Source organism: Bos grunniens, chromosome 6 (genome assembly GCF_055505025.1).
Source record: "Bos grunniens cultivar Pamir isolate PY7600 chromosome 6, Bosgru_T2T1.0, whole genome shotgun sequence".
NCBI classification, from domain to species: Eukaryota; Metazoa; Chordata; class Mammalia; order Artiodactyla; family Bovidae; genus Bos; species Bos grunniens.
Genome location: NC_141170.1, coordinates 91,723,665 through 91,743,874, shown reverse-complemented (window position 1 = coordinate 91,743,874; position 20,210 = coordinate 91,723,665). Strand labels below are relative to the sequence as shown.

Below are 20,210 nucleotides of genomic sequence, written 5' to 3'. Positions count from 1 at the left end.
TGAGAGGCAGAACTTTAATATTATTTTGGGGATAACACAATTCAACCTATAATACATGGCAGAAGTAATTAAGGTTGCTAGTCAGCTGATTTTGAGATGGGGAGATTATCCCAAAGTTTTCAAGGGGATCCAGTGTAATCACAAGGGTCCTTAAAAGTGAAAGGGAAACAGGAGTTCAGAGTGATGTTGTTAGAGAGATTCCACCTGGCATTGCTGTCTTTGGAGACTGAAGGAATCATGAGCTAAGGAGTGTCGGTAGCTCTTAGAAGCTAGAAAATGTGAGAAAATGAATTTTCTTCTAGAGCTTCCAGATAGAAATGAAGCCCCACAGTGAGACCAATTTTAAAATTTCTTCTCTCCAGGGCTTGCTGCTGCTGCTAAGTCACTTCAGTCGTGTCTGACTCTGTGCGACCCCATAGATGGCAGCCCACCAGGCTCCCCCGTCCCTGGGATTCTCCAGGCAAGAACACTGGAGTGGCTTACCATTTCCTTCTCCAATGCATGAAAGTGAAAAGTGAAAGTGAAGTCGCTCAGTCGTGCCTGACTCTTAGCGACCCCAGGGACTGTAGCCCACCAGGCTCCTCCGTCCATGGGATTCTCCAGGCAAGAGTACCGGAGTGGGTCACCGTTGCCTTCTCCTCCAGGGCTTACAAAATAGTAAATTTCCATTATTTTAAGCCACTGTGTTTGTGATAGTTTGTTACAGCTTCGTAGGAAACAAACATACAGACCCTTGCTAGAGTAAGGTATGTGCTGTTGTTTAGTTGCTAAGTTGTGTCCGATTCTTTGTGACCCCATGGACTATAGCCTGCCAGGCTCCTCTGTTCTTGGGATTCTCCAGGCTAGAATACTGGAGTGGGTTACTACTTTCTTCTCCAGGGCATCTTCCCGACCCAGGGATTGAACTTGCATCTCTTGCATTGGCAGGTGGATACTTTACCACTGAGCCACCAGGGAAGCCCAGTAAGGTATATACAGAGACAGTAAAGACTTGGGTTAGTGTAATGTCTCTTCCAATATGACTATCTTTAGATGGTTAGCATAATATTTTCTTTATGATCCTCTTTTGTTTCCATTCATGACTTATTAAACATAGAATTGTTGGCTTAAATGTTTGGAAGAAACGTCAAGAACATATAGTTCAATCCACTGTTTCAAGCTTATGTTCTCTCTATAGCATTCTTGTGAGGTTATAATATTTTGACATGCATACCATGTAAATTGAAATTGACCCCCTCCTGAGGGATACATGTATCCAGATATGGTCTGGCTTTGCCTCAATGACTTACTAGGGAAGAGATACTTATCACAACTTGGTTTATTGATTTAAACCCGTATATTGATGATACATCTAGAGCTAGGTTCTTGGCAGGGTACCTTGTATGAGATGGGTATGTAAAACCTAAACCTTTGTTCCTGTCCTTGAACTCTTATATTGGTGGGGGAATTTGACCTTCAGTTGCAAGGACCTTATTGTAATGAGCTCTCCAGTAGCATACATTGGGAACAAAGTTCCCAACAAAGACATAGAAATAATCAGTTCTATTTAGATGTATGAAGACCAGTAAATGACCATGAAAATATGAAATAACTGGCATGTTTGAGGGATAGCAAGTTACATAATGTGACATGGTGCTAAGAGTGGCAGAAGATGAGCGTGTTAGGTTCAATGACAGACAACCTTGATGTGCCATCAGAAGCTATTAAAGAAAGGAGCAACACATCAGGTTCATACTAGAGAGAGCTTGTGCTAGTGTTGAGAAAGGCCTGGAAAGAGGAGCAGATTGCTGGTTAGGAGGCTCTTGCAATAGTTCAGACGTCCATATTTCCTAGAATTTCTGGCATTCCAAAACTCTCTGATTTATTACCTAGATAGATAAAGATACATGGCATTCTTTCTTGTAATTCATCTGTAGATTACATCTGAAACTCAGTAAACAAGTTCCTGAAACTTCAGCAAGTGTGTATTTTGCTGGTCCCCTTAAATATTTTTATATTTCCCTACGAACAGCTGATTTTTCTAGTCTTATCTGAATTGCCAAAATATCAATACTGACTATCTGAAAATAAATCCTCCAACCTTCCTTTCCACATATGTTGAAAAATTCAGCTACTTACTCCGTGATCATGTAATATTGCTGGAGATTCTTGATGACTTACATTTCTTCTGATTACCTTTTAATTTCCATTTTTCTACTCAGTCCTCGATTGCTACTTTATGTCTCACTATCCTTAATATTTTTTCCTCCGTCCACTCCTTTAATCTGAAACACAGAATTTGACTGTTCCTTCCCCCAAAGTACTATACACAGCAGACTTTGATAAAGGTAGGTGGTAAGAAATTTGGGTTATTTAAGAGAGTAGTGACAATGCTGACCTTTTTCCTGAGCCCTGTACTCTGGGAAAGCAGTGAAGATTAAGAAATCCCCCACCCTTTTGTATTCTGTGTAGAAGCTAATGGCAAAAGACCATCCTACCCTGACATCCTTTGATATTAGACCAACCTCCATCCTTTCGTATGACACCCAAAAGACTCAGAGACAATTCACATTTAGCTTTCTCTATAGAACTTCAGGCCCCTTTCCCTTTCTTTGAGGCATTTCTCATTAGTGACATCTTTTATGCAGTAGCCTTGTCACCTTAAAAAAAAATGTATAGTGTGAGAGTTATGAGTTAAGTTTCTTTGGAGCAATATGAGGACTGTAGCCTGAGAACACCTCAGATAGCTCTGAGAAACTGTTCCGAGGAGGTAGAGGGGAAGGACAGGATATATGTGATTTTGGTTAAAGAGAAGTATGTGCAATCAAGCATATTTATTTTGTTTTGGAAAGTTTCTGCTGGTCTCATGAAGCTTCCACTAGTCACGAGAAACAGTCATCACCATGAAGGATTTTAGTGCTTTTCTAGATATGAGGAGGTACAAGAATTGAGCTCATAAAATCAGCACCTGAGAATATCTAACTCTCTGAAAACCTGTCCTGCCAGTTTTCTGGAAGCACAGAGTGCGTCCTTTCTGCTCTCCACCCTGAACTACTTCAGAGGGTGTTGGAGATCAGCAGCTGCAGCAGCACATGATTTAATGTAGAGGCAGATGGCTTCATCCATGTGCACCAAAGTACCAATTTGCAGTTCAGTTCAGTCACTCAGTCGTGTCCGACTCTTTTCGACCTCATGGACCATAACATGCCAGGCCTCCCTGTCCATCACCAATTCCCAGAGTTCACTCAAACTCATGTCCATAGAGTCAGTGATGCCATCTAACCATCTCATCCTCTGTTGTCCCCTTCTCCTCCTGCTCTCAATCTTTCCCAAGATCAGGGTCCTTTCCAATGAGTCAGTTCTTCACATGAGGTGGCCAAAGTACGGGAGTTTCAGCTTCAGCATCAGTCCTTCCAAAGAACACCCAGGACTGATCTCCTTTAGGATGGACTGGTTGGATCTCCTTGCAGTCCAAGGGACTCTCAAGAGTCTTCTCCAACACCATAGTTCAAAAGCATCAATTTTTCAGTACTCAGCTTTCTTTATAGTCCAACTCTCACTTCCGTACATGGCTCCTGGAAAAACCATAGCCTTGATGAGACAGACTTTGTTGGCAAAATAATGTCTCTGTTTTTTAATATGCTGTCTAGGTTGGTCATAACTTTCCTTCCAAGGAGTAAACGTCTTTTAATTTCATGGGTGCAGTCACACCTGAATAACTGTGTACTTAACTGTTCTTTGTACTTTGTCTTTCTCATTACCTAACAATTGAAATATAAGTAATATGTATCAATTTTTCCTGTGTCTTTTGCCATGCCTTTCTCTAGCAAGTATATTATTTCCAACTTTCTGTCATCCTTCTAAATCCTATGCCATTTTTCCATCTAAATTTTCTTGTCTCTTGAATTTATTGAATTCATCATCCCTTTCCTGTCTAGAATGCCAGAGCAAAATAAAATTAAATATCCTTTATTTTTTAACAGAGTATATTATTTTCTTTTTCCTTTTTTTTTTTTAACACTTTCTGTGCAAATCTCTCTCTAGGGCCTCTCTGTTCTCACACGAATGGCTTTCTAAAATGCTTTGAAAAAAACCAATGTCATTCTTTTTTGAAATATCTGCCACCACTTCTTAATATAACATATTTGTGGCTCATTTAAAAGACTGAAAGCCAATAATTCAGAACCCCTAAAGCCTAGACTGACAACTTCAAATAATGTATGAAAATAACAGCTATAATAATTTTAAGTAAAATTAATTTTTTTAGTATATATCTTGTTTAGCAATGTTCACCAACAACATTGTAATGTAGATTTTTCATTTCTTCATTGAAGGTGACTGAGTGTCAGGGAAGTTCAGTGTTTTGCTGTTAATTTGTGTAGTAAATTGGGACTAATATAAGACTAATGATATAGTCACAGATGCTAAACTCACAACTTACTCAGCCTATCTACATCTCTATTAAATATCAGAAAATGACAAGAGAAACACATTACACAGAATCAGTATGAATTCAATGACCATTAATCATGCATGCATATATTTGTTTAGAAATGTTGTTATATTTGAGTTAGTGGAGGTTTTAGTCTCAATGTACATAAAGTATTGCAAATACTAATCAGAAGGAGATCTATTGTCCTGTGTTAGGGATATATATGCATATATATGTGTATATGTGCATGTGTGTGTGTATGTGTGTGGATGCCTGGGTTTAGAAATAGCAATAGAAAATGCTAAAATTCATAGAATTCTGGAAAGTTTTGAGTATAGTAAATTATATGTCAAGAAGGATTTACTCTGCAAAGTGCTTACTTTCATGTAACCACAACCCTGAGTCAAGCCTATCTTTCATTTGAGACATCAATATCACAGAGCAGAGCATTCACATAATTACTGCCTAATGTTAGTGATGATAAAATGAGAAAATGCATTTGTAGTTGGAGTAGCTTAATTAGGAGAAAAGCTGCTTGTGACATAATTAACTTTATTTTAGGGGGAAGTCAGGGAGAAGTTTTCAAAGGGTTTTTTGTTATGGAGATAAAAGGATAAGGTAATGAAGAGATGGACACGAATTATCAGTTAGAAGTCCTGTACCAGGTTTTCATCTTCATGGATGCTACATGTGATATGTAGTCAGTGTAAAAAGAGAAAATGGCTATGATTCACATTCTCTCACATCTTTCACTTGGTGTTTTCAGTGCTTGGAGAAAAGTCCAGGGGTTTTGAAATGATAGTGCGTTCAAATAGTGGCTCTTACAAATTACTGGTTTGAGTTACAATCAACAGTAGTAGCTTGCTGCCTTGACTACTTCCTAGCTGCCTGCTGTAGCAAAGAAGAGTGCATCTGCAAGCAGATGGGGTAATAGAACAAGGAGGCAATGTGAGGAGCACATAGAAACTTAACCAGATGTATGAAGGCTTTAAAAAGTATTTCAAACTTTGTTCTGGTTGTCTGTATTAGTTTTCTTCTACTAAACTTAAAAGGAGGAAAATATAAATAGTGGAAATGCTCCTGTGCTTCTTGAATGGGAGGCGTGAACAAGAAATTGAGGTGATTCCTCCTAAGGAACACTAATTTCTTCCTAAAACAGGAGTCAGAGTCACTTTCTAAAAAGACAGAGTTGGAATAGTCTATAAAAAATGTAAGAGGAACTACTTCCTTTGTATTTTCTATTAATTTTATCTAATGATTTCTAAATAGAAAACATCACAGTATGCCAAGGGAGAATATATCACGGAGAGATTTATTCATGTCCTTCAAAAAGCGGGAGGCTTAAAATAACTCTTGTAGCGAGAGCAGAAGGAGAAAAAGAAATTTAGAAATTTAAAAAACAGAAACAGAGTGTAGAGGAAAGAGAAAAAAAAAAAAATCCTGGTAAGAAACAAATCAGAAATGTACTCAGGCAATGTTGATTCGTGCATTAGAAGCCATGAATCTGAAGAACTAATCTATGTCGTAGTCAAAGTTTTTCACTGTTGATGTGAATCTTATGCCAGGTGTCATTATTATTTATGTCTTTAGAGCATCTCTTTCCAGACTCTGCTTCCTAAGACTTTTATCCAAGGACTTTTTAATGTTTAAAACCAAAGAACATAATGTGGAATATAGATCAGAATATATAAAAATAGGATGGATTTTATATATCTTTCACAGAGGATCATTTTGTAAGAATTCATCCTTAGAGCGTTTCACTAGTCTGCAGTATATTCAGAGAGCCCAGTAGATATAAATTAATATAAAGGTTTAAGTGATTGCTTTGTTTAAGAGAGTTTTGGTCAAATTTAGATATACAGACAATGCTAGTCTATTCTTAAGAGCCAAATGGTTTATAAACAAATCAAGTAAAGATGAAAAGAGATAAAGGGAATATAAAGCTTATCTTTATTTTTTCTTAAGGAAATGGGCAATTTTTACTACTAGGGAAAAGAAAATGCAGAATGTCTGTGGAAAATAGGCTTATGTCAGAAAAATAAAGATACCTCAGTTGTAGAGCAGATATTAATAAATCCTTACAATAGAAAAAAATGCAAGAGTATGCAGTATGAGCACATTTTTTCCTGTTTGAACTATTATGTTGGTTTTCATGAACAAGTAATTAAGGTAAAATGTTTTTCAAGGTTTTATACATTGTACTCTGATTGCAGTTAAGAGTATATTGTTAGAGGACATACTTGAATCACTAATAGACACGTAGCATTCTCTGCAAGATTTAAAAAATATTTTATAGTTGAGAAGCTATAGGTAAAGACTCATTATTTATTAGGTAAATGAAAATAATAAGAAAAAGTATTTAACATTCCCCAAAAACTTGCCACAAAAAAAAAAAGATTTTTTTGAAGTTTGAAGGTAAGCAGGAATCTCATGTTAACCCTTTTGGACATTTAATTTGACTCACTAACTTCATCATCCGTTCACTCAGAGTGGTCTTTCCAAAAATGTGATGAGCAAAATATCCAGCCACAGGATGGATATTTCTATGTCATGAATGTGGTAAATGGATTTCTAGGGAGGCCTCAATGATTCTCACTTCCTGGCATTCATGGCCTTGAGTTTGGATCTTTGACAATGGACAGGGGAGAAAAAGATGTATGTGTGGAAGCTATTGGTCAGGCAGATGAGAATGGGGGTATGTGAAGGTCTCCTCTGATTAATTTTCTCAGTGAGATAGAAAGTACTGTAATTGGCTGAGAGTGAAGATTTATTGGGTGATTGAGAAGAGAGAAGGTGTGGAATAGTCATTTAGGAGTGAGAGACTGCATAGACCAGGCAGAAATTATATGACTGAATGGCAATGTTAAGAGTCCTTAGAGGTGGGAATTAGATATCTGAGACTGGGGGCTGGCAGAGAAGTCCAGGCTAGATGTGCGAAGTTGGGGATTGAGAACCCATTTGATGAGAAGTGAAGTCGGGGAAGATGGTCAAGACAGAAAAGTGCCAGGAATCGGCCTCTTCCCTAAAAAAAAAAAAAAAACAATTGAACTGCTAGAAACTGAAGTGTTTGTTTTGCAACTCTGGGGTCTATTTGATCACTGTACCCTCCAGAGAAAAGCTTGACTGGTTCATTGCTGTTAATATCTGTCAATTTCAGCTTTCAGTGCATTGTAACAACTCTCATCTGCCCCATGGCAGGCAGCTGTGGAAATGGTAACCTACGTTTCTGAATTGGGTTGCTGGAGCCACGGTGGACAATGAGGACCTTGTACTTCAAGTACTGGGGCTATGTGTTCTGATTGCATCTTGATTTTTCTGATCAGTTTGGTGCACAAAGTCACCATTGTTTTAATCCCTACTGGCTAAAGCAGCTTCCAGAAGATTTAGAAAGACAGAACTTGATTATTTTTCGGACATTCAAAAATGGCCATGCACACGGGGGTTTATAAAGTGACTGGGCATGCCAGAGAAAGACTGTGGCTTAGAAAAGACCTGAGACCTATGTTCATGAATAGGAAGGTTTAACCTTGCTAAGATGTCATTATAACCTCAGATATGCAGATGACACCACCCTTATGGCAGAAAGTGAAGAGGAACTAAAAAGCCTCTTGATGAACGTGAAAGAGGAGAGTGAAAAAGTTGGCTTAAAGCTCAACATTCAGAAAATGAAGATCATGGCATCCAGTCTCATCATTTCATGGCAAATAGATGAGGAAACAATGGAAGCAGTGAGAGACTTTATTTTTTGGGCTCCAAAATCACTGCAGATGGTGACTGCAGCCATGAAATTAAAAGACGCTTACTCCTTGGGAGGAAAGTTATGACGAACATAGATAGCATATTCAAAAGCAGACATTACTTTGCCAACAAAGGTCCATCTAGTCAAGGTTTTGGTTTTTCCAGTGGTCATGTATGAGCACCAAAGAATCGATGCTTTTGAACTATGATGTTGGAGAGGACTCTTGAGGGTCCCTTGGATTGCAAAGAGATCCAACCAGTCCATCCTAAAGGAGATCAGTCCTGAATATTCATTGGAAGGACTGATGCTGAAGCTGAAACTCCAATACTTTGGCCACCTCATGTGAAGAGTTGACTCATGGATAAGACCCTGCTGCTGGGAGGGATTGAGGGCAGGAGGAGAAGGGGATGACAGAGGATGAGATGGCTGGACGGCATCACCAACTCGATGGACATGAGTTTGAGTGAACTCCGGGAGTTGGTAATGGACAGGGAGGCCTGGCGTGCTGTGATTTATGGGGTCGCAAAGTCAGACACGACTGAGCGACTGAACTGAACTGAAGGTGTCAGTACTACTCAAAGTGATCTACAGACTCAACACAATCTATATCAAAATTTTAACAGCCATTGTCTTAGAAATGAAAAAACAATCCCCAAATATCTAAAGAATTCCAAGGAGCCTTGTAAAGCCAGAACAGGCTTGACAAAGAATAAAGTTGGAAGACTCACATTTTTTGACTTCGAAACTTACAACAAAGCTATAGGAATTAAAATAGTATGATACTTGCACATGGACAGACATTTTAGACCAGTGAAATAGCCTAGAAATAAACCCTTAGGTATATAATCAATTAATTTTCAACAGGAATGCCAAGATCTTTCAGTGTGGCAAAGATAATCTTTTCAACATATATTGCTGGAAAAACTGGATGTCCACATGCAAAGGAATGAAGTTAAATGTACATCTATGGCACCCATTCCAGTACTCTTGCCTAGAAAATTCCATGGACGGAGGAGCCTGTTAGGCTGCAGTCCATGGGGTCGCTGAGAGTCAGACATGACTGAGCGACTTCACTTTCACTTTTCACTTTCATGCATTGGAGGAGGAAATGGCAACCCACTCCAGTGTTCTGGCTTGGAGAATCCCAGGGACAGTGGAGCCTGGTGGGCTACAGTCCATGGGTTGCAAAGAGTCAGACACAACTGAGCGACTTCATTCACTCATGTATATTTTACCACAATGAAAAAAATTTTAAAAGGCACCTATCTGAAGTTTGCATTCATGAATTTAGAATGAGTCCAGGCAGTACAACTGATTAGTTTTCTTTAGCATTGGAGAAGTCATTGACATGCCAATGAATAATTGAGATAATTTACATCTAATAGGAAGTATTCTACTATTCATATAAAAAGAAGCTTTAGGAATTCAGAGAACTAAGAAAGAGTATGTTAGACTGGTTGAAAAAGGCTTTGTGAAGAATACAGGATTTGAATAGAGCCTTGGGGATTTTAGTATTTGGATATATGAGAAAATAGGACATTAAATCTTGGTATAGAAAACAAATACATTAGTCTTGGATTCTGTAATTAGCATGCTATTAATATATTGTAAGGTAATAATACAGGGTAAGTTTGAGCAGATAGTTAATGTAAAGACATGATATAGACATTTGGGACATATATGGGATAAAAGCATGGAAGATGGTATAAAACTAGATTTTAAATGGTCATAAAACCAAGGATGAAGAGTGTATATTTTTTTTCTATGGAACTGGGAACAAATATTGTATAACAGAGAGGAGATATGATATGATCAATATTTTAGGAATATTAACTGAGCAGCACTGTGGAGGGCAGTATGACTGATTAGTGAGGAGACGAGAGGGATGAATTCAGAGACAGATGTGCTAACTAGGCTGTAGCAGTCATCTTGCCAACACAAGAGGACAGCTGATGGAACACGTACATACTTACTGGGTGGTTGACCTGTCACTGGAAGCCACCTAACTCTACACTTCTTTCTACATCAGAGAAATAATCACTTATTTGTTTAAGCCAGCGGGTGGGTTTTCTGTTTTCTATTTTGGACAAAATTATTCCTGACAGAAATGCTTAGTTTGGTGGCTGGTATATGCAAGTGTTCAAAGTATATTGGTGAATACAATAATGTTGCGTCTCAAGATCAGGCACTCCAGTATGGTTAGCGGATAATAGGCCTTTAAACATAGCAACAGTAACAGTTCCAGTAGACAAAGTATTCGGAAAATGAAATAGGGTATTTAAAGGGCTTAGGAGTTCCCCATTATTGTGATAATTTGTGAGATATGTTAGAGGTGCACAGAGAGTTGAGCCTGCTGTGCCCTTCGCCATACTCGAGAAACAAAGAGTTTAAAAAGATGACAATCATGTCAGTTTAGTTAGTTTAAGGCCTTTCAGTTCAGTTCAATCGCTCAGTCGTGTCCGACTCTTTGCGACCCAATGAATCACAGCATGCCAGGCCTCCCTGTCCATCACCAACTCCCGGAGTTCACTCAGACTCACATCCATTGAGTCAGTGATGACATCCAGCCATCTCATCCTATGTCGTCCCCTTCTCCTCCTGCCCCCAATCCCTCCCAGCATCAGAGTCTTTTCCAATGAGTCAACTCTTTGCCTGAGGTGGCCAAAGTACTGGAGTTTCAGCTTTAGCATCATTCCTTCCAAAGAAATCCCAGGGCTGATCTCCTTCAGAGTAGACTGGTTGGATCTCCTTGCAGTCCAAGGGACTCTCAAGAGTCTTCTCCAACACCACAGTTCAAAAGCATCAATCCTTTGGCGCTCAGCCTTCTTCACAGTCCAACTCTCACATCCATACATGACCACTGGAAAAACCATAGCCTTGACTAGACGGGCCTTTGTTGGCAAAGTAATGTCTCTGCTTTTCAATATGCTGTCTAAGTTGGTCATAACTTTTCTTTCAAGGAGTAAGTGTCTTTTAATTTCATGGCTGCAGTCACGATCTGTAGTGATTTTGGAGCCCCAAAAAATAAAGTCTGACACTGTTTCCACTGTTTCCCCATCTATTTCCCATGAAGTAATGGGACCGGATGCCATGATCTTCGTTTTTTGAATGTTGAGCTTTAAGCCAACTTTTTCACTCTCCTCTTTCACGTTCATCAAGAGGCTTTTTAGTTCCTCTTCACTTTCTGCCATAAGGGTGGTGTCATCTGCATATCTGAGGTGATTGGTATTTCTCCCAGCAATCTTGATTCCAGCTTATGCTTCTTCCAGTCCAGCATTTCTCATGATATACTCTGCATAGAAGTTAAATAAGCAGAGTGACAATATACAGCCTTCCAAATTTTCTATTTGGAACCAATCTGTTGTTCCATGTCCAGTTCTAACTGTTGCTTCCTGACATGCATACAGATTTCTCAAGAGGCAGGTCAGGTGGTCTGGTATTCCCATCTCTTTCAGAATTTTCCACAGTTTATTGTGATCCACACAGTCAAAGGCTTTGGCATAATCAATAAAGCAGAAATAGATGTTTTTCTGGAACTCTCTTGCTTTTTCAATGATCAAAAGGATTTTGGCAATTTAGTCTCTGGTTCCTCTGCCTTTTCTAAAACCAGCTTGAATATCTGGAAGTTCACGGTTCACGTATTGCTGAAGCCTGGCTTGGAGAATTTTGAGCGTTATTTTACTAGCGTGTGAGATGAGTGCAATTGTGCGGTAGTTTGAGCATTCTTTGGCATTGCCTTTCTCTGGGATTGGAATGAAAACTGACCTTTTCCAGTCCTGTGGCCACTGCTGAGTTTTCCAAATTTGCTGGCATATTGAGTGCAGCACTAAGGCCTTTAAAACCCTTTAAAAAATCCCACTGTCAGTAATTGATAGCCTTATGATTTAGCTGACTAGATTTTGGATATGATCTTGTCTCAGAATGTCATCCACTATCTTAAAATTCCTGGCCCAAGCCATCATCCTAATCTTTGGTTTTTTGAATGTTTGACATGGCAAAATACAACTACTTCTCAGTATTTTTCTTTGTGGATTAAGTTTTATCCCTTCTCTTTCTGCCAATAAGAGAACTTAGTGGAGAAGTTCAGTTGTTAAGTTAGATAATCATTTCAAGTATATTGTGGATGGAATCATATTGGGTAAAGCATGGGACGAACTATTGTAGTACGTTTAACTTCAAAATCTATGGACTTAAGTATGAATATCATATCAGCCAAGTTATTATATATTGCTTTGTTTTTAAGCTTTTTAAAATGGTGTCCTTTTGTTTAGTAAGCTAAAGATACAAATTGATATGGTTTTGTGTGTGTACAATGTAAGAGTATATTAAAGTTTTAACTATAAATTAAAGGTAGTCTATAATTCTCATGAGTATATCTGTTTCATAATTTTTATTCAGGCACATGTATCTATCAGTATTAAATGATCATCTCTATAAAGAAAATGAAACCTGATATAAAGGTTTCATTATATTATGTAGAAATGGCAATTAGAACATCCAAGAGCTTTTAGAAAAAAAAAAATAATAAGGTACTTAAGCCCAAAAGATAAATTAGTTCAAATGACTCCCATCTTCTCATACTACATTTTATATAGAAGATTAGAAATCCAGATGTTAAGATTAACTCTTTATTTTTCAAATAAGTATTGAATTGCGGTGTAATTTTGAGAAACTTTTTGTTTAATTTACTCGGAGTATTTTGTAAAGATGAAATAATATACACATATGATATGAATTTTCCTTGAATTTTCTTAATCAATTTTAATCTATGTTCATTGACCAAAGTAGTCCTATATAAATCAATATAAAACTCTTTTACTCATTCAAGGTTTTCCTGAATTCTGAATAAAACACATTGTGTTTTCCCATAGATATTTAGATGACAGCTTTTTTTACATTTTATTTATGGCAATATTAAGTTTACTAAAGATCTTTCATGGTAAAAATTTTTAATGAGATATGTCATGTATGATATTTTATAATTGTAGCATACTTTAATAATCTTGTGAATAAATGATGTGATTTCATGAAATTTAATAGAGTAAGGGGGAAATGGAGATGAAAAAATTACCTTTACAAAAATCTTTTGTACAGAGATTAACATATAATTTTATAGATTGATTTAAAAAGGAATAAAATTAAATATGCCATAATTGCATTTTATTGATGTGAATTTGATTTACTGGACCAATTAAGGACACTTTTCTGTACAATTTTATAATTTTTGTGCAGTGAGTTCTCAAAGGTATGGATGACTTAAATTTGAAAGCAGTTCTGGCTTAGGCCCTGGTTTTGAAGTGTCAATACAAGTTCATAAATTATACCATATTGCAGGCACATTTCTTAAATGTCTTCTTAAACCATTGGTAGCCTGTGTCTAGATTGACTGAATAGGCAATTTTATAAGGAACTATTTCTGGAAGTACCAACTCAGCATAATGAAGAAGAATAGAAATCTCATTGGTAATTGGAGAAACAACTTTAAAAGCATTGACTTGTTCTTTTATGTGAAGAACAGATGGTAAAGAAGAAAAAGAAATTCACTGAAGTCTTCTATTTGAACCTTATAATTTAATTTTCAGAATATAGTAGTAATCAGCTCAATCAAAACAATTATAAAAAGGAACAAGTTTGATAAATAAAACTAGAGCAATATTTTTGAAATTTAATATAAAAATAAGAGGATACTAGTTTTCCTCTTTTCTGTCCCTCACCTCCTACAATTAAAGAGGCATTTGATATTAAAATAAGGTCACACAATAATTACCTATGGGTTTATTGTCACCATGCATTCTTGTCATGCTACTTATCAATAGAATAGTGCATATTACATAGTATTAGTAGTATGGGTAAATTGTCAAATTTATTCTATAGGAATCCTGTGACAGAATGAAGGAAAAAAAAGAATCTCAGAAGCCATTTTTATTTTTCTAATGTATATGGAAAGATGAGTGGTTCAAGGGTCTCCTAAAACAGTTCTCGTCATATCATTCCTAAGCTCACCAACATTTCATGCCTTACTATTGACTGTTATGTAAGTGCAAAAGTTTCAACTCCTGTATTATGGCCCAGATTTTCCATTCTAGTCATAGCTTCTCTGTTCTTCATCTCTCCCTTTATTCTGTTCTTCTACTGTATCATCTAATAAAATTACACTATTCAGTTCCCAAGTCATGCCTTATGCTTTGCTGTGTAAGGATTTTGTTTATACTGTTTCTCTCACCTAGAAATCACTCATACCATTTAACAAAATTCCACTCATTTTCTTGATCTATCTCTAGCATCTCCTTTTGTGAAGCCTTTTCTGATTCTCCCAATGAAATGAAGTCTCTTACTCTTTAAGAGCCCTATAGAACTAATAATACTAATCTTCCCTGCAATATAGATATCTGTGCATTTGTCTTATTTCCCTGTACACTTTAGTGGAATTTCCTTGAGGTGGAACTTGATTATTTTTCTTCTTTGTATCCTCTATGCACCAAGTGCTAAATGAATTTACACCTTGTTGAGCAAAAGATGTAAGATATGAGAATCTTCCTTAACTTCAGTTTCTACAGATTAGCCCTCCACAATATAAAATGAGAAATGAAATTAATAGGTTATTCAAACTCTGAGTAATCTGGAAACAAATGATCACCTTTGGTCTATCAGTCTTCCAGAAAAATGATTTAAAATTTAGATTTCTTTGGTTGTGTAAATAAAAGGAAGTCAATACAAATGAAACAGTGGTCAAGTTTTTTTTTTTTTTTTTTTCCCCCAAAGCTTGGAACTGAGTGTATTTAATCTGATCTCATTCCTTTATTTGCTCTGATAATATTTAAAAGCAACCACTCTGTACAAATGCATGATACTAGGTGTGGAGTAATAATAACCAACCTTTTGGGCAGCATCAATCTAAATGACCATTGTTCATAGTGCAACCAAAATGCAGGTCTTAGCTCTTGTTATTCTGGAATGCATATCTTAAAAAGAAACACAACACACGATTTTTTTTTGAAAGTAGGCTAGCTTCCTTACTGTCTATCGTTCAATCCATGTATGGAAACAAAGGTATTTTAAAATGACTTGGCTTTATGAAGTCTGTGTTTCTAGATGCTTGTGATAAATTTTATCAGAGTTGTCTGGTTTCTTTAGTATTTTTCTTGTGATGCATGCATTCACAGTCGTTTAGTCCTGTCTGACTGTTCGTGAACCCATGGACTGTAGCCCTCCATGCTCCTCTGTCCATGGAATTTTCCAGGCATGAATACTAGAGTGAATTACCATTAGCTCCTCCTGGGGATCTTCTCAACCCAGGGATAGAACCTTTGTCTCTTGTGTCTCCTGTATTGGCGGGCGGATTCTTTACACTGCGCCATCTGGAAAGCTTTTAACTAAATTCTTTTTTTGTGAAAGAAATTCTTGTGACCTTTAACCTAAATTCCTTCTTTGCTGTGCTCCTTAGAAGAGTTTAAGATCTTGGAGTCTTCCTTGTTTTGAGACTTCTCTTGGTGAGCTAGTTCTAACCTAACTAATCTACCTTGTTCAGAATTTCAAGCCCCTTATGTATAGCAGGGGAAGAACTGCTCCCCCAAAACCCAGTCCACAGAGGCACAGCATTCTCACATGGAACATGTCTAATATGTTTCTAATTCAGTAGTGAATTCGATGAATTCAATCAATAATTGAATTTCTAATTTAAATAATTTGCCCTTCTATTTTGATGATTGACAAAATGAATCTAATTCTGAAGTTCCAACTAGATCACCCTTTCAGGTTGCTTCATCAAAATAAAAGGAACTATGCTGACATGAGTTTTATTCCATTCTCTGATTTTGAAAGATGGCAAATTCATGTATTCTTCCCCATAATCTACAGGGTCCATCAAAGCTTCCACTGACTCTTGACAACAGGTGCTTTCTTTCCGGAAATCAGCTAAGGGCACAAGTCGTAGAAATGAGATGACCATTTTGCCACGGAAAATTATACACTATTTTCTCTTTTTCCGTTTCCCCCCGTCTTTCTCTGTCTCTTGTTCACTGTCGCACACACACACACACATACACTCACACAGATTTATTGATTAAAAAGTTCTCCTGAAGATATTTCTAGGGAAGAATTGTTTTTTCTTTGATTGTTTGTGTTTTGAATGATATTTTCTGAAGTCTAACACTTCTGAGCATTTTCAGAGTATTTGCTGAAAAGTTTGTTCAATTTGGTCAAATAATTTGTATGACTTCACCTAAGCTTTTACTTCATCCGCTTTTTTTCTCAGTTCTGGGCAGCTACTTTAACAGGTGTGCTCAGATTTTAAAGTGACCGTTTTCTGGGTGAATTAAGCCTTTCGCCCAGTTTCGATGTAGGAGTTTTCTCTGTATCATGAATAAATTATTCTGGCCATATAGAAAAGGAAGTAAAGACATCAAATAGAAAAATACTTCTACATATAAATTTGTTTAACCTAAAATGAAACAATTTCTATTTAAGTGACTTTCTTTGGCCTCCCATGAAATTTTTAAAATAATAATAAAAGTAAAAATGTCATCAATGGAATGGAAGGTTTTTAAACCAACATTTATAAATAAACTTCATGCCTTCAAATTATTTCATTTCTCTGAATACCCATATTTGTTTTACTGTGCCATATAATAATTTTATTGTACAAATTTCTGACTATAGCCACTATGCTTCTAAGATATGTTTTTAAATTAGAGGATAGAGAGGTTGAAAAGAATATAAATGAATAAATTTCTTGCAGCTGTGGACAATTATTAGAGAATACCATTCACTGTTGATGTAAATCTTTGGTTCATACTTTATGTTTATCTCAAGATACTCCATGCTGAAACTGACAAAGCTATTGTCTGTCAGATAATAGCATGCATTGCTAAAGACTGATTATGCAGACTGAGGAGGACAGTTCCATAACATTCAAAACTAAATATTATGTAAATGGCTTTTAAAAATGTGAACTATTTAACGATAATTTACTTTGAGTTTTTTAATATCAGTGGCTAAATGTCTTTATTGTAATTTTGTCTCTCCTATCATCTGTGCTTTCTAACCAGCACCATGGCTAAATTTTAAATGGCAGTTTCAGAATTAGTATATTGAAAAGTGACACTAGAAATTGGGTAACTAAGTTGGTTATTTGGAAATTAAAATTTGCTAAAGTATGTTCCATAAATATTGATGCTATAAGATCAAGGGACAAAAGGGGAGTATGTGATGAAACTTGATAGGAGACGCACACATTGTGTTGATCCTTCGTTATGTCTGAGTTAGAATATCACAGACTCTCCTATGATCTGCAGTAAATAAATCGGTTTTAATCTTTCGTAATCCAACTTTCCCCAAATTTATTTGACCAGAGAACACTTTATATGTGAAATAAACTCTTCATATATTCCAAATGATCTTTGGTATCTGTTCACATATTTAAAAGAAGATTCTCTCTCTATTTCAGTACTCTTTGGGTATACCAATAGAAGAGGTACTATTCTCTTCTCTCTTTGTACAACAGATCTGATGTGCAACTCTGTCTTGTTTGACAGAGGCGGGAGTTTGTTGAAGAGTGAGGTTTGCTTTAGGATGGATGAGGAGGCCAGCCAGCTTCTTCCTACTGTCCTGCCTCATCCCAATTCTATGTGGTCTTGTCTCTGAAATGCCAGCACAAGGATCATAGAGGGTGATGGCCAGAAGAACACTGCATGTTAAATTACTTAGTCATCCAAGGGCAAAGGTAAATTAACAGGAACAAAGATAAGAGCACTTCCGGTTGTAGTGCAGTCTAAGATGTTCTCATTTTTCTGTACAATACTGTTTAAAAAGTACTTTAATAAAGAGCTGCGGAAGCAGTATCTTAAAAGTATTAGTGGCTCAGTCATGTCCAACTCTTTGCAACCCCATATACTGTAGCCTGCCAGGCTCCTCTGTCCATGGAATTTTTCAGGCAAGAATACTGGAGTGGGTTGCGATTCCCTTCTCCAGTAGATCTTCCAGACTCAGGGATCAAACGTGGGTCTCCTGCGTTGCAGGCAGATTCTTTACAGTCTGAGCCACCAGGGAAGCCTATATATAATAAACCTAAAACTTATACTAAATATTATTCTTAAATGCAGGAAGACAGAGCTATCCACTATTACCATACCTTCTTAATAAAGTAGGTAGTCCATACACTATTACCTAAGGATAGAATACCTAAGAATGCAGAGGAAATGGCAGTATTGAAGGAAAAGTGAGAAAACAGTCTTCAGTTTCAGATTATAGCATCGTTGCAAAAAATTTTTTTAAATCAAGAAGCTGCTGCTGCTGCTGCGTCGCTTCAGTCGTGTCTAACTCTGTGACCCCATAGACAGCAGCCCACCAGGCTCCCCCGTCCCTGGGATTCTCCAGGCAAGAACACTGGAGTGGGTTGCTATTTTCTTAGAACTAATAAAATTAAGCACACTTGCTAGATATAAGAATGGTGTAATGATGAGTAATATTTCTCTGTATCAGCAGTGGTCATATATTAAAAGGAATAAAATTTCTAGGAATTAACTAAGAAGGCCAGAGTTTTCAATAAATAGAATTTTAAAATTCTAATAATGGACAGACATATTGGTCTGAATAAATGAAGAGCCAATTCTAGTCCCTTGAATAGGATTTCCTTCTATAATGAAGATATTAATTTTTCCTCTTTTAATTTATAAATGTAACCCCACTGTAATTTACAAATGTAAAGTCTAGTATGAATTTTGGAAGACATTGATAAACACACTAAAATGTATGTAAAAAGTAAAGGTACATGAATAATTTTAAAAAAGAGTAAAGGAATAGGAGAAATCCCTATATTATTTATTGAGATGTATTATAGAACTATATTAATAAAAACATTGTGGTTTTGGCAATAAGTAAGATAAATGAATAAGGAAACAAAGAAAAAGCTCAGAGATAGATCTATGTACATATGAAGACAATTTATTATAAACTTGCCATCACAAATCAATGGATAAAGGAAAATTTTAGTAGCACACACTAGGAAAATGGGCAGACAAAATACTACATTCAGTGATGGAATCCAGGTGAATTAAAGACATAAAATGCTGAAACTTCAAAGTTAGTAGAAGAAAATACTGGGAACACCACTGCAACCTAAAAAAGTGCAGAAAGATTTCTTAATAAAAACTTTAAAGAACCAAAGGCAAAAAAAAAAAAATGGTATGAGCTTGAATATATCAAAAACTAAATATTTCAGTTCAATATTGAGTAGCCAAGGCAAAGTTAAGCAGATGACAGAGGGAAGAATATCTGCAGTGTTTAAAACTGATGGAGACTCAGATATGGACTAACCAAGGAATTTATGAGCTCAAGAACAAAATGAGAAACCCAAAGAGAAAATCTGCAGAGTTTATGAAATTAATTTATAGTCTCTATTGATTATTGATTGTTGCTTATTTTAGTCTTTTCCATAGAAGTTCAACTTATTGCAGTAAGACTTATGTTCCTTATTAAAGCTCATTTATTTCTATGTTACTGCTATTAGAGTATAAAACTGAATGTTAATGTTTGTAAACCTCAGGGAATAACAGTTATTCCCTGTTAATACTCTTATATTGTTAAGAGTAAAAATAAATTCTCCTAAGAAGTCTGGCAATTGTGTGACAAATACATAGGACCTTTACTTCAGTGATAAGGTTCCCTAAAAAGACTCATTGGAGTTAAAATTATCTAGTCATTTCTAAGAAGAGGATAGATGAATTTTATAAAACAAATTGGCATGAGAAATAATGTAGTATTGGGTTTCACCTAAGCGTAGAACTCACCATTTCCCCTCAAGGCTTAAACAAATATTACGTGAATGAGGACTCTTGTAAAATGTTATGTTTTGAAATAGATTTCATTAATGGCTTCTAGTGATAATTTATTTCTCCCTTTATGCACAAGTTTCTTCTCATACTAATAATGGATAGCTAATTTGCATATAAATAGATTTCAGTATTTGCTGAAGCAGAAACAAAACATGTTTCTTCCTCTCTCCCCTCCACCTCCGGACACTGTTAAACAAAACAAAATAAAAAAGGAGAAGTCAACATTGCA

The 20,210-nt window shown here is 36.4% G+C and overlaps 1 protein-coding gene across 20 annotated transcripts in view; it reads left to right on the top strand.

Moving 5' to 3' along the window:
* STPG2 (sperm tail PG-rich repeat containing 2) overlaps window positions 1–20,210 on the top strand; it is a 630,294-nt gene that overhangs the window by 316,942 nt on the left and 293,142 nt on the right. The window contains exon 12 of one of the 20 annotated variants that reach the window (XM_086406662.1): window positions 363–613. The exons of the other annotated variants lie outside the window; for them this stretch is intronic. Coding sequence (XP_086262788.1) covers window positions 363–505 — 143 coding nt within the window. The 3' untranslated portion in view covers window positions 506–613. Of the gene's footprint in view, window positions 1–362; window positions 614–20,210 lie in introns of those variants that run through there. 20 annotated transcript variants of the gene reach the window in all.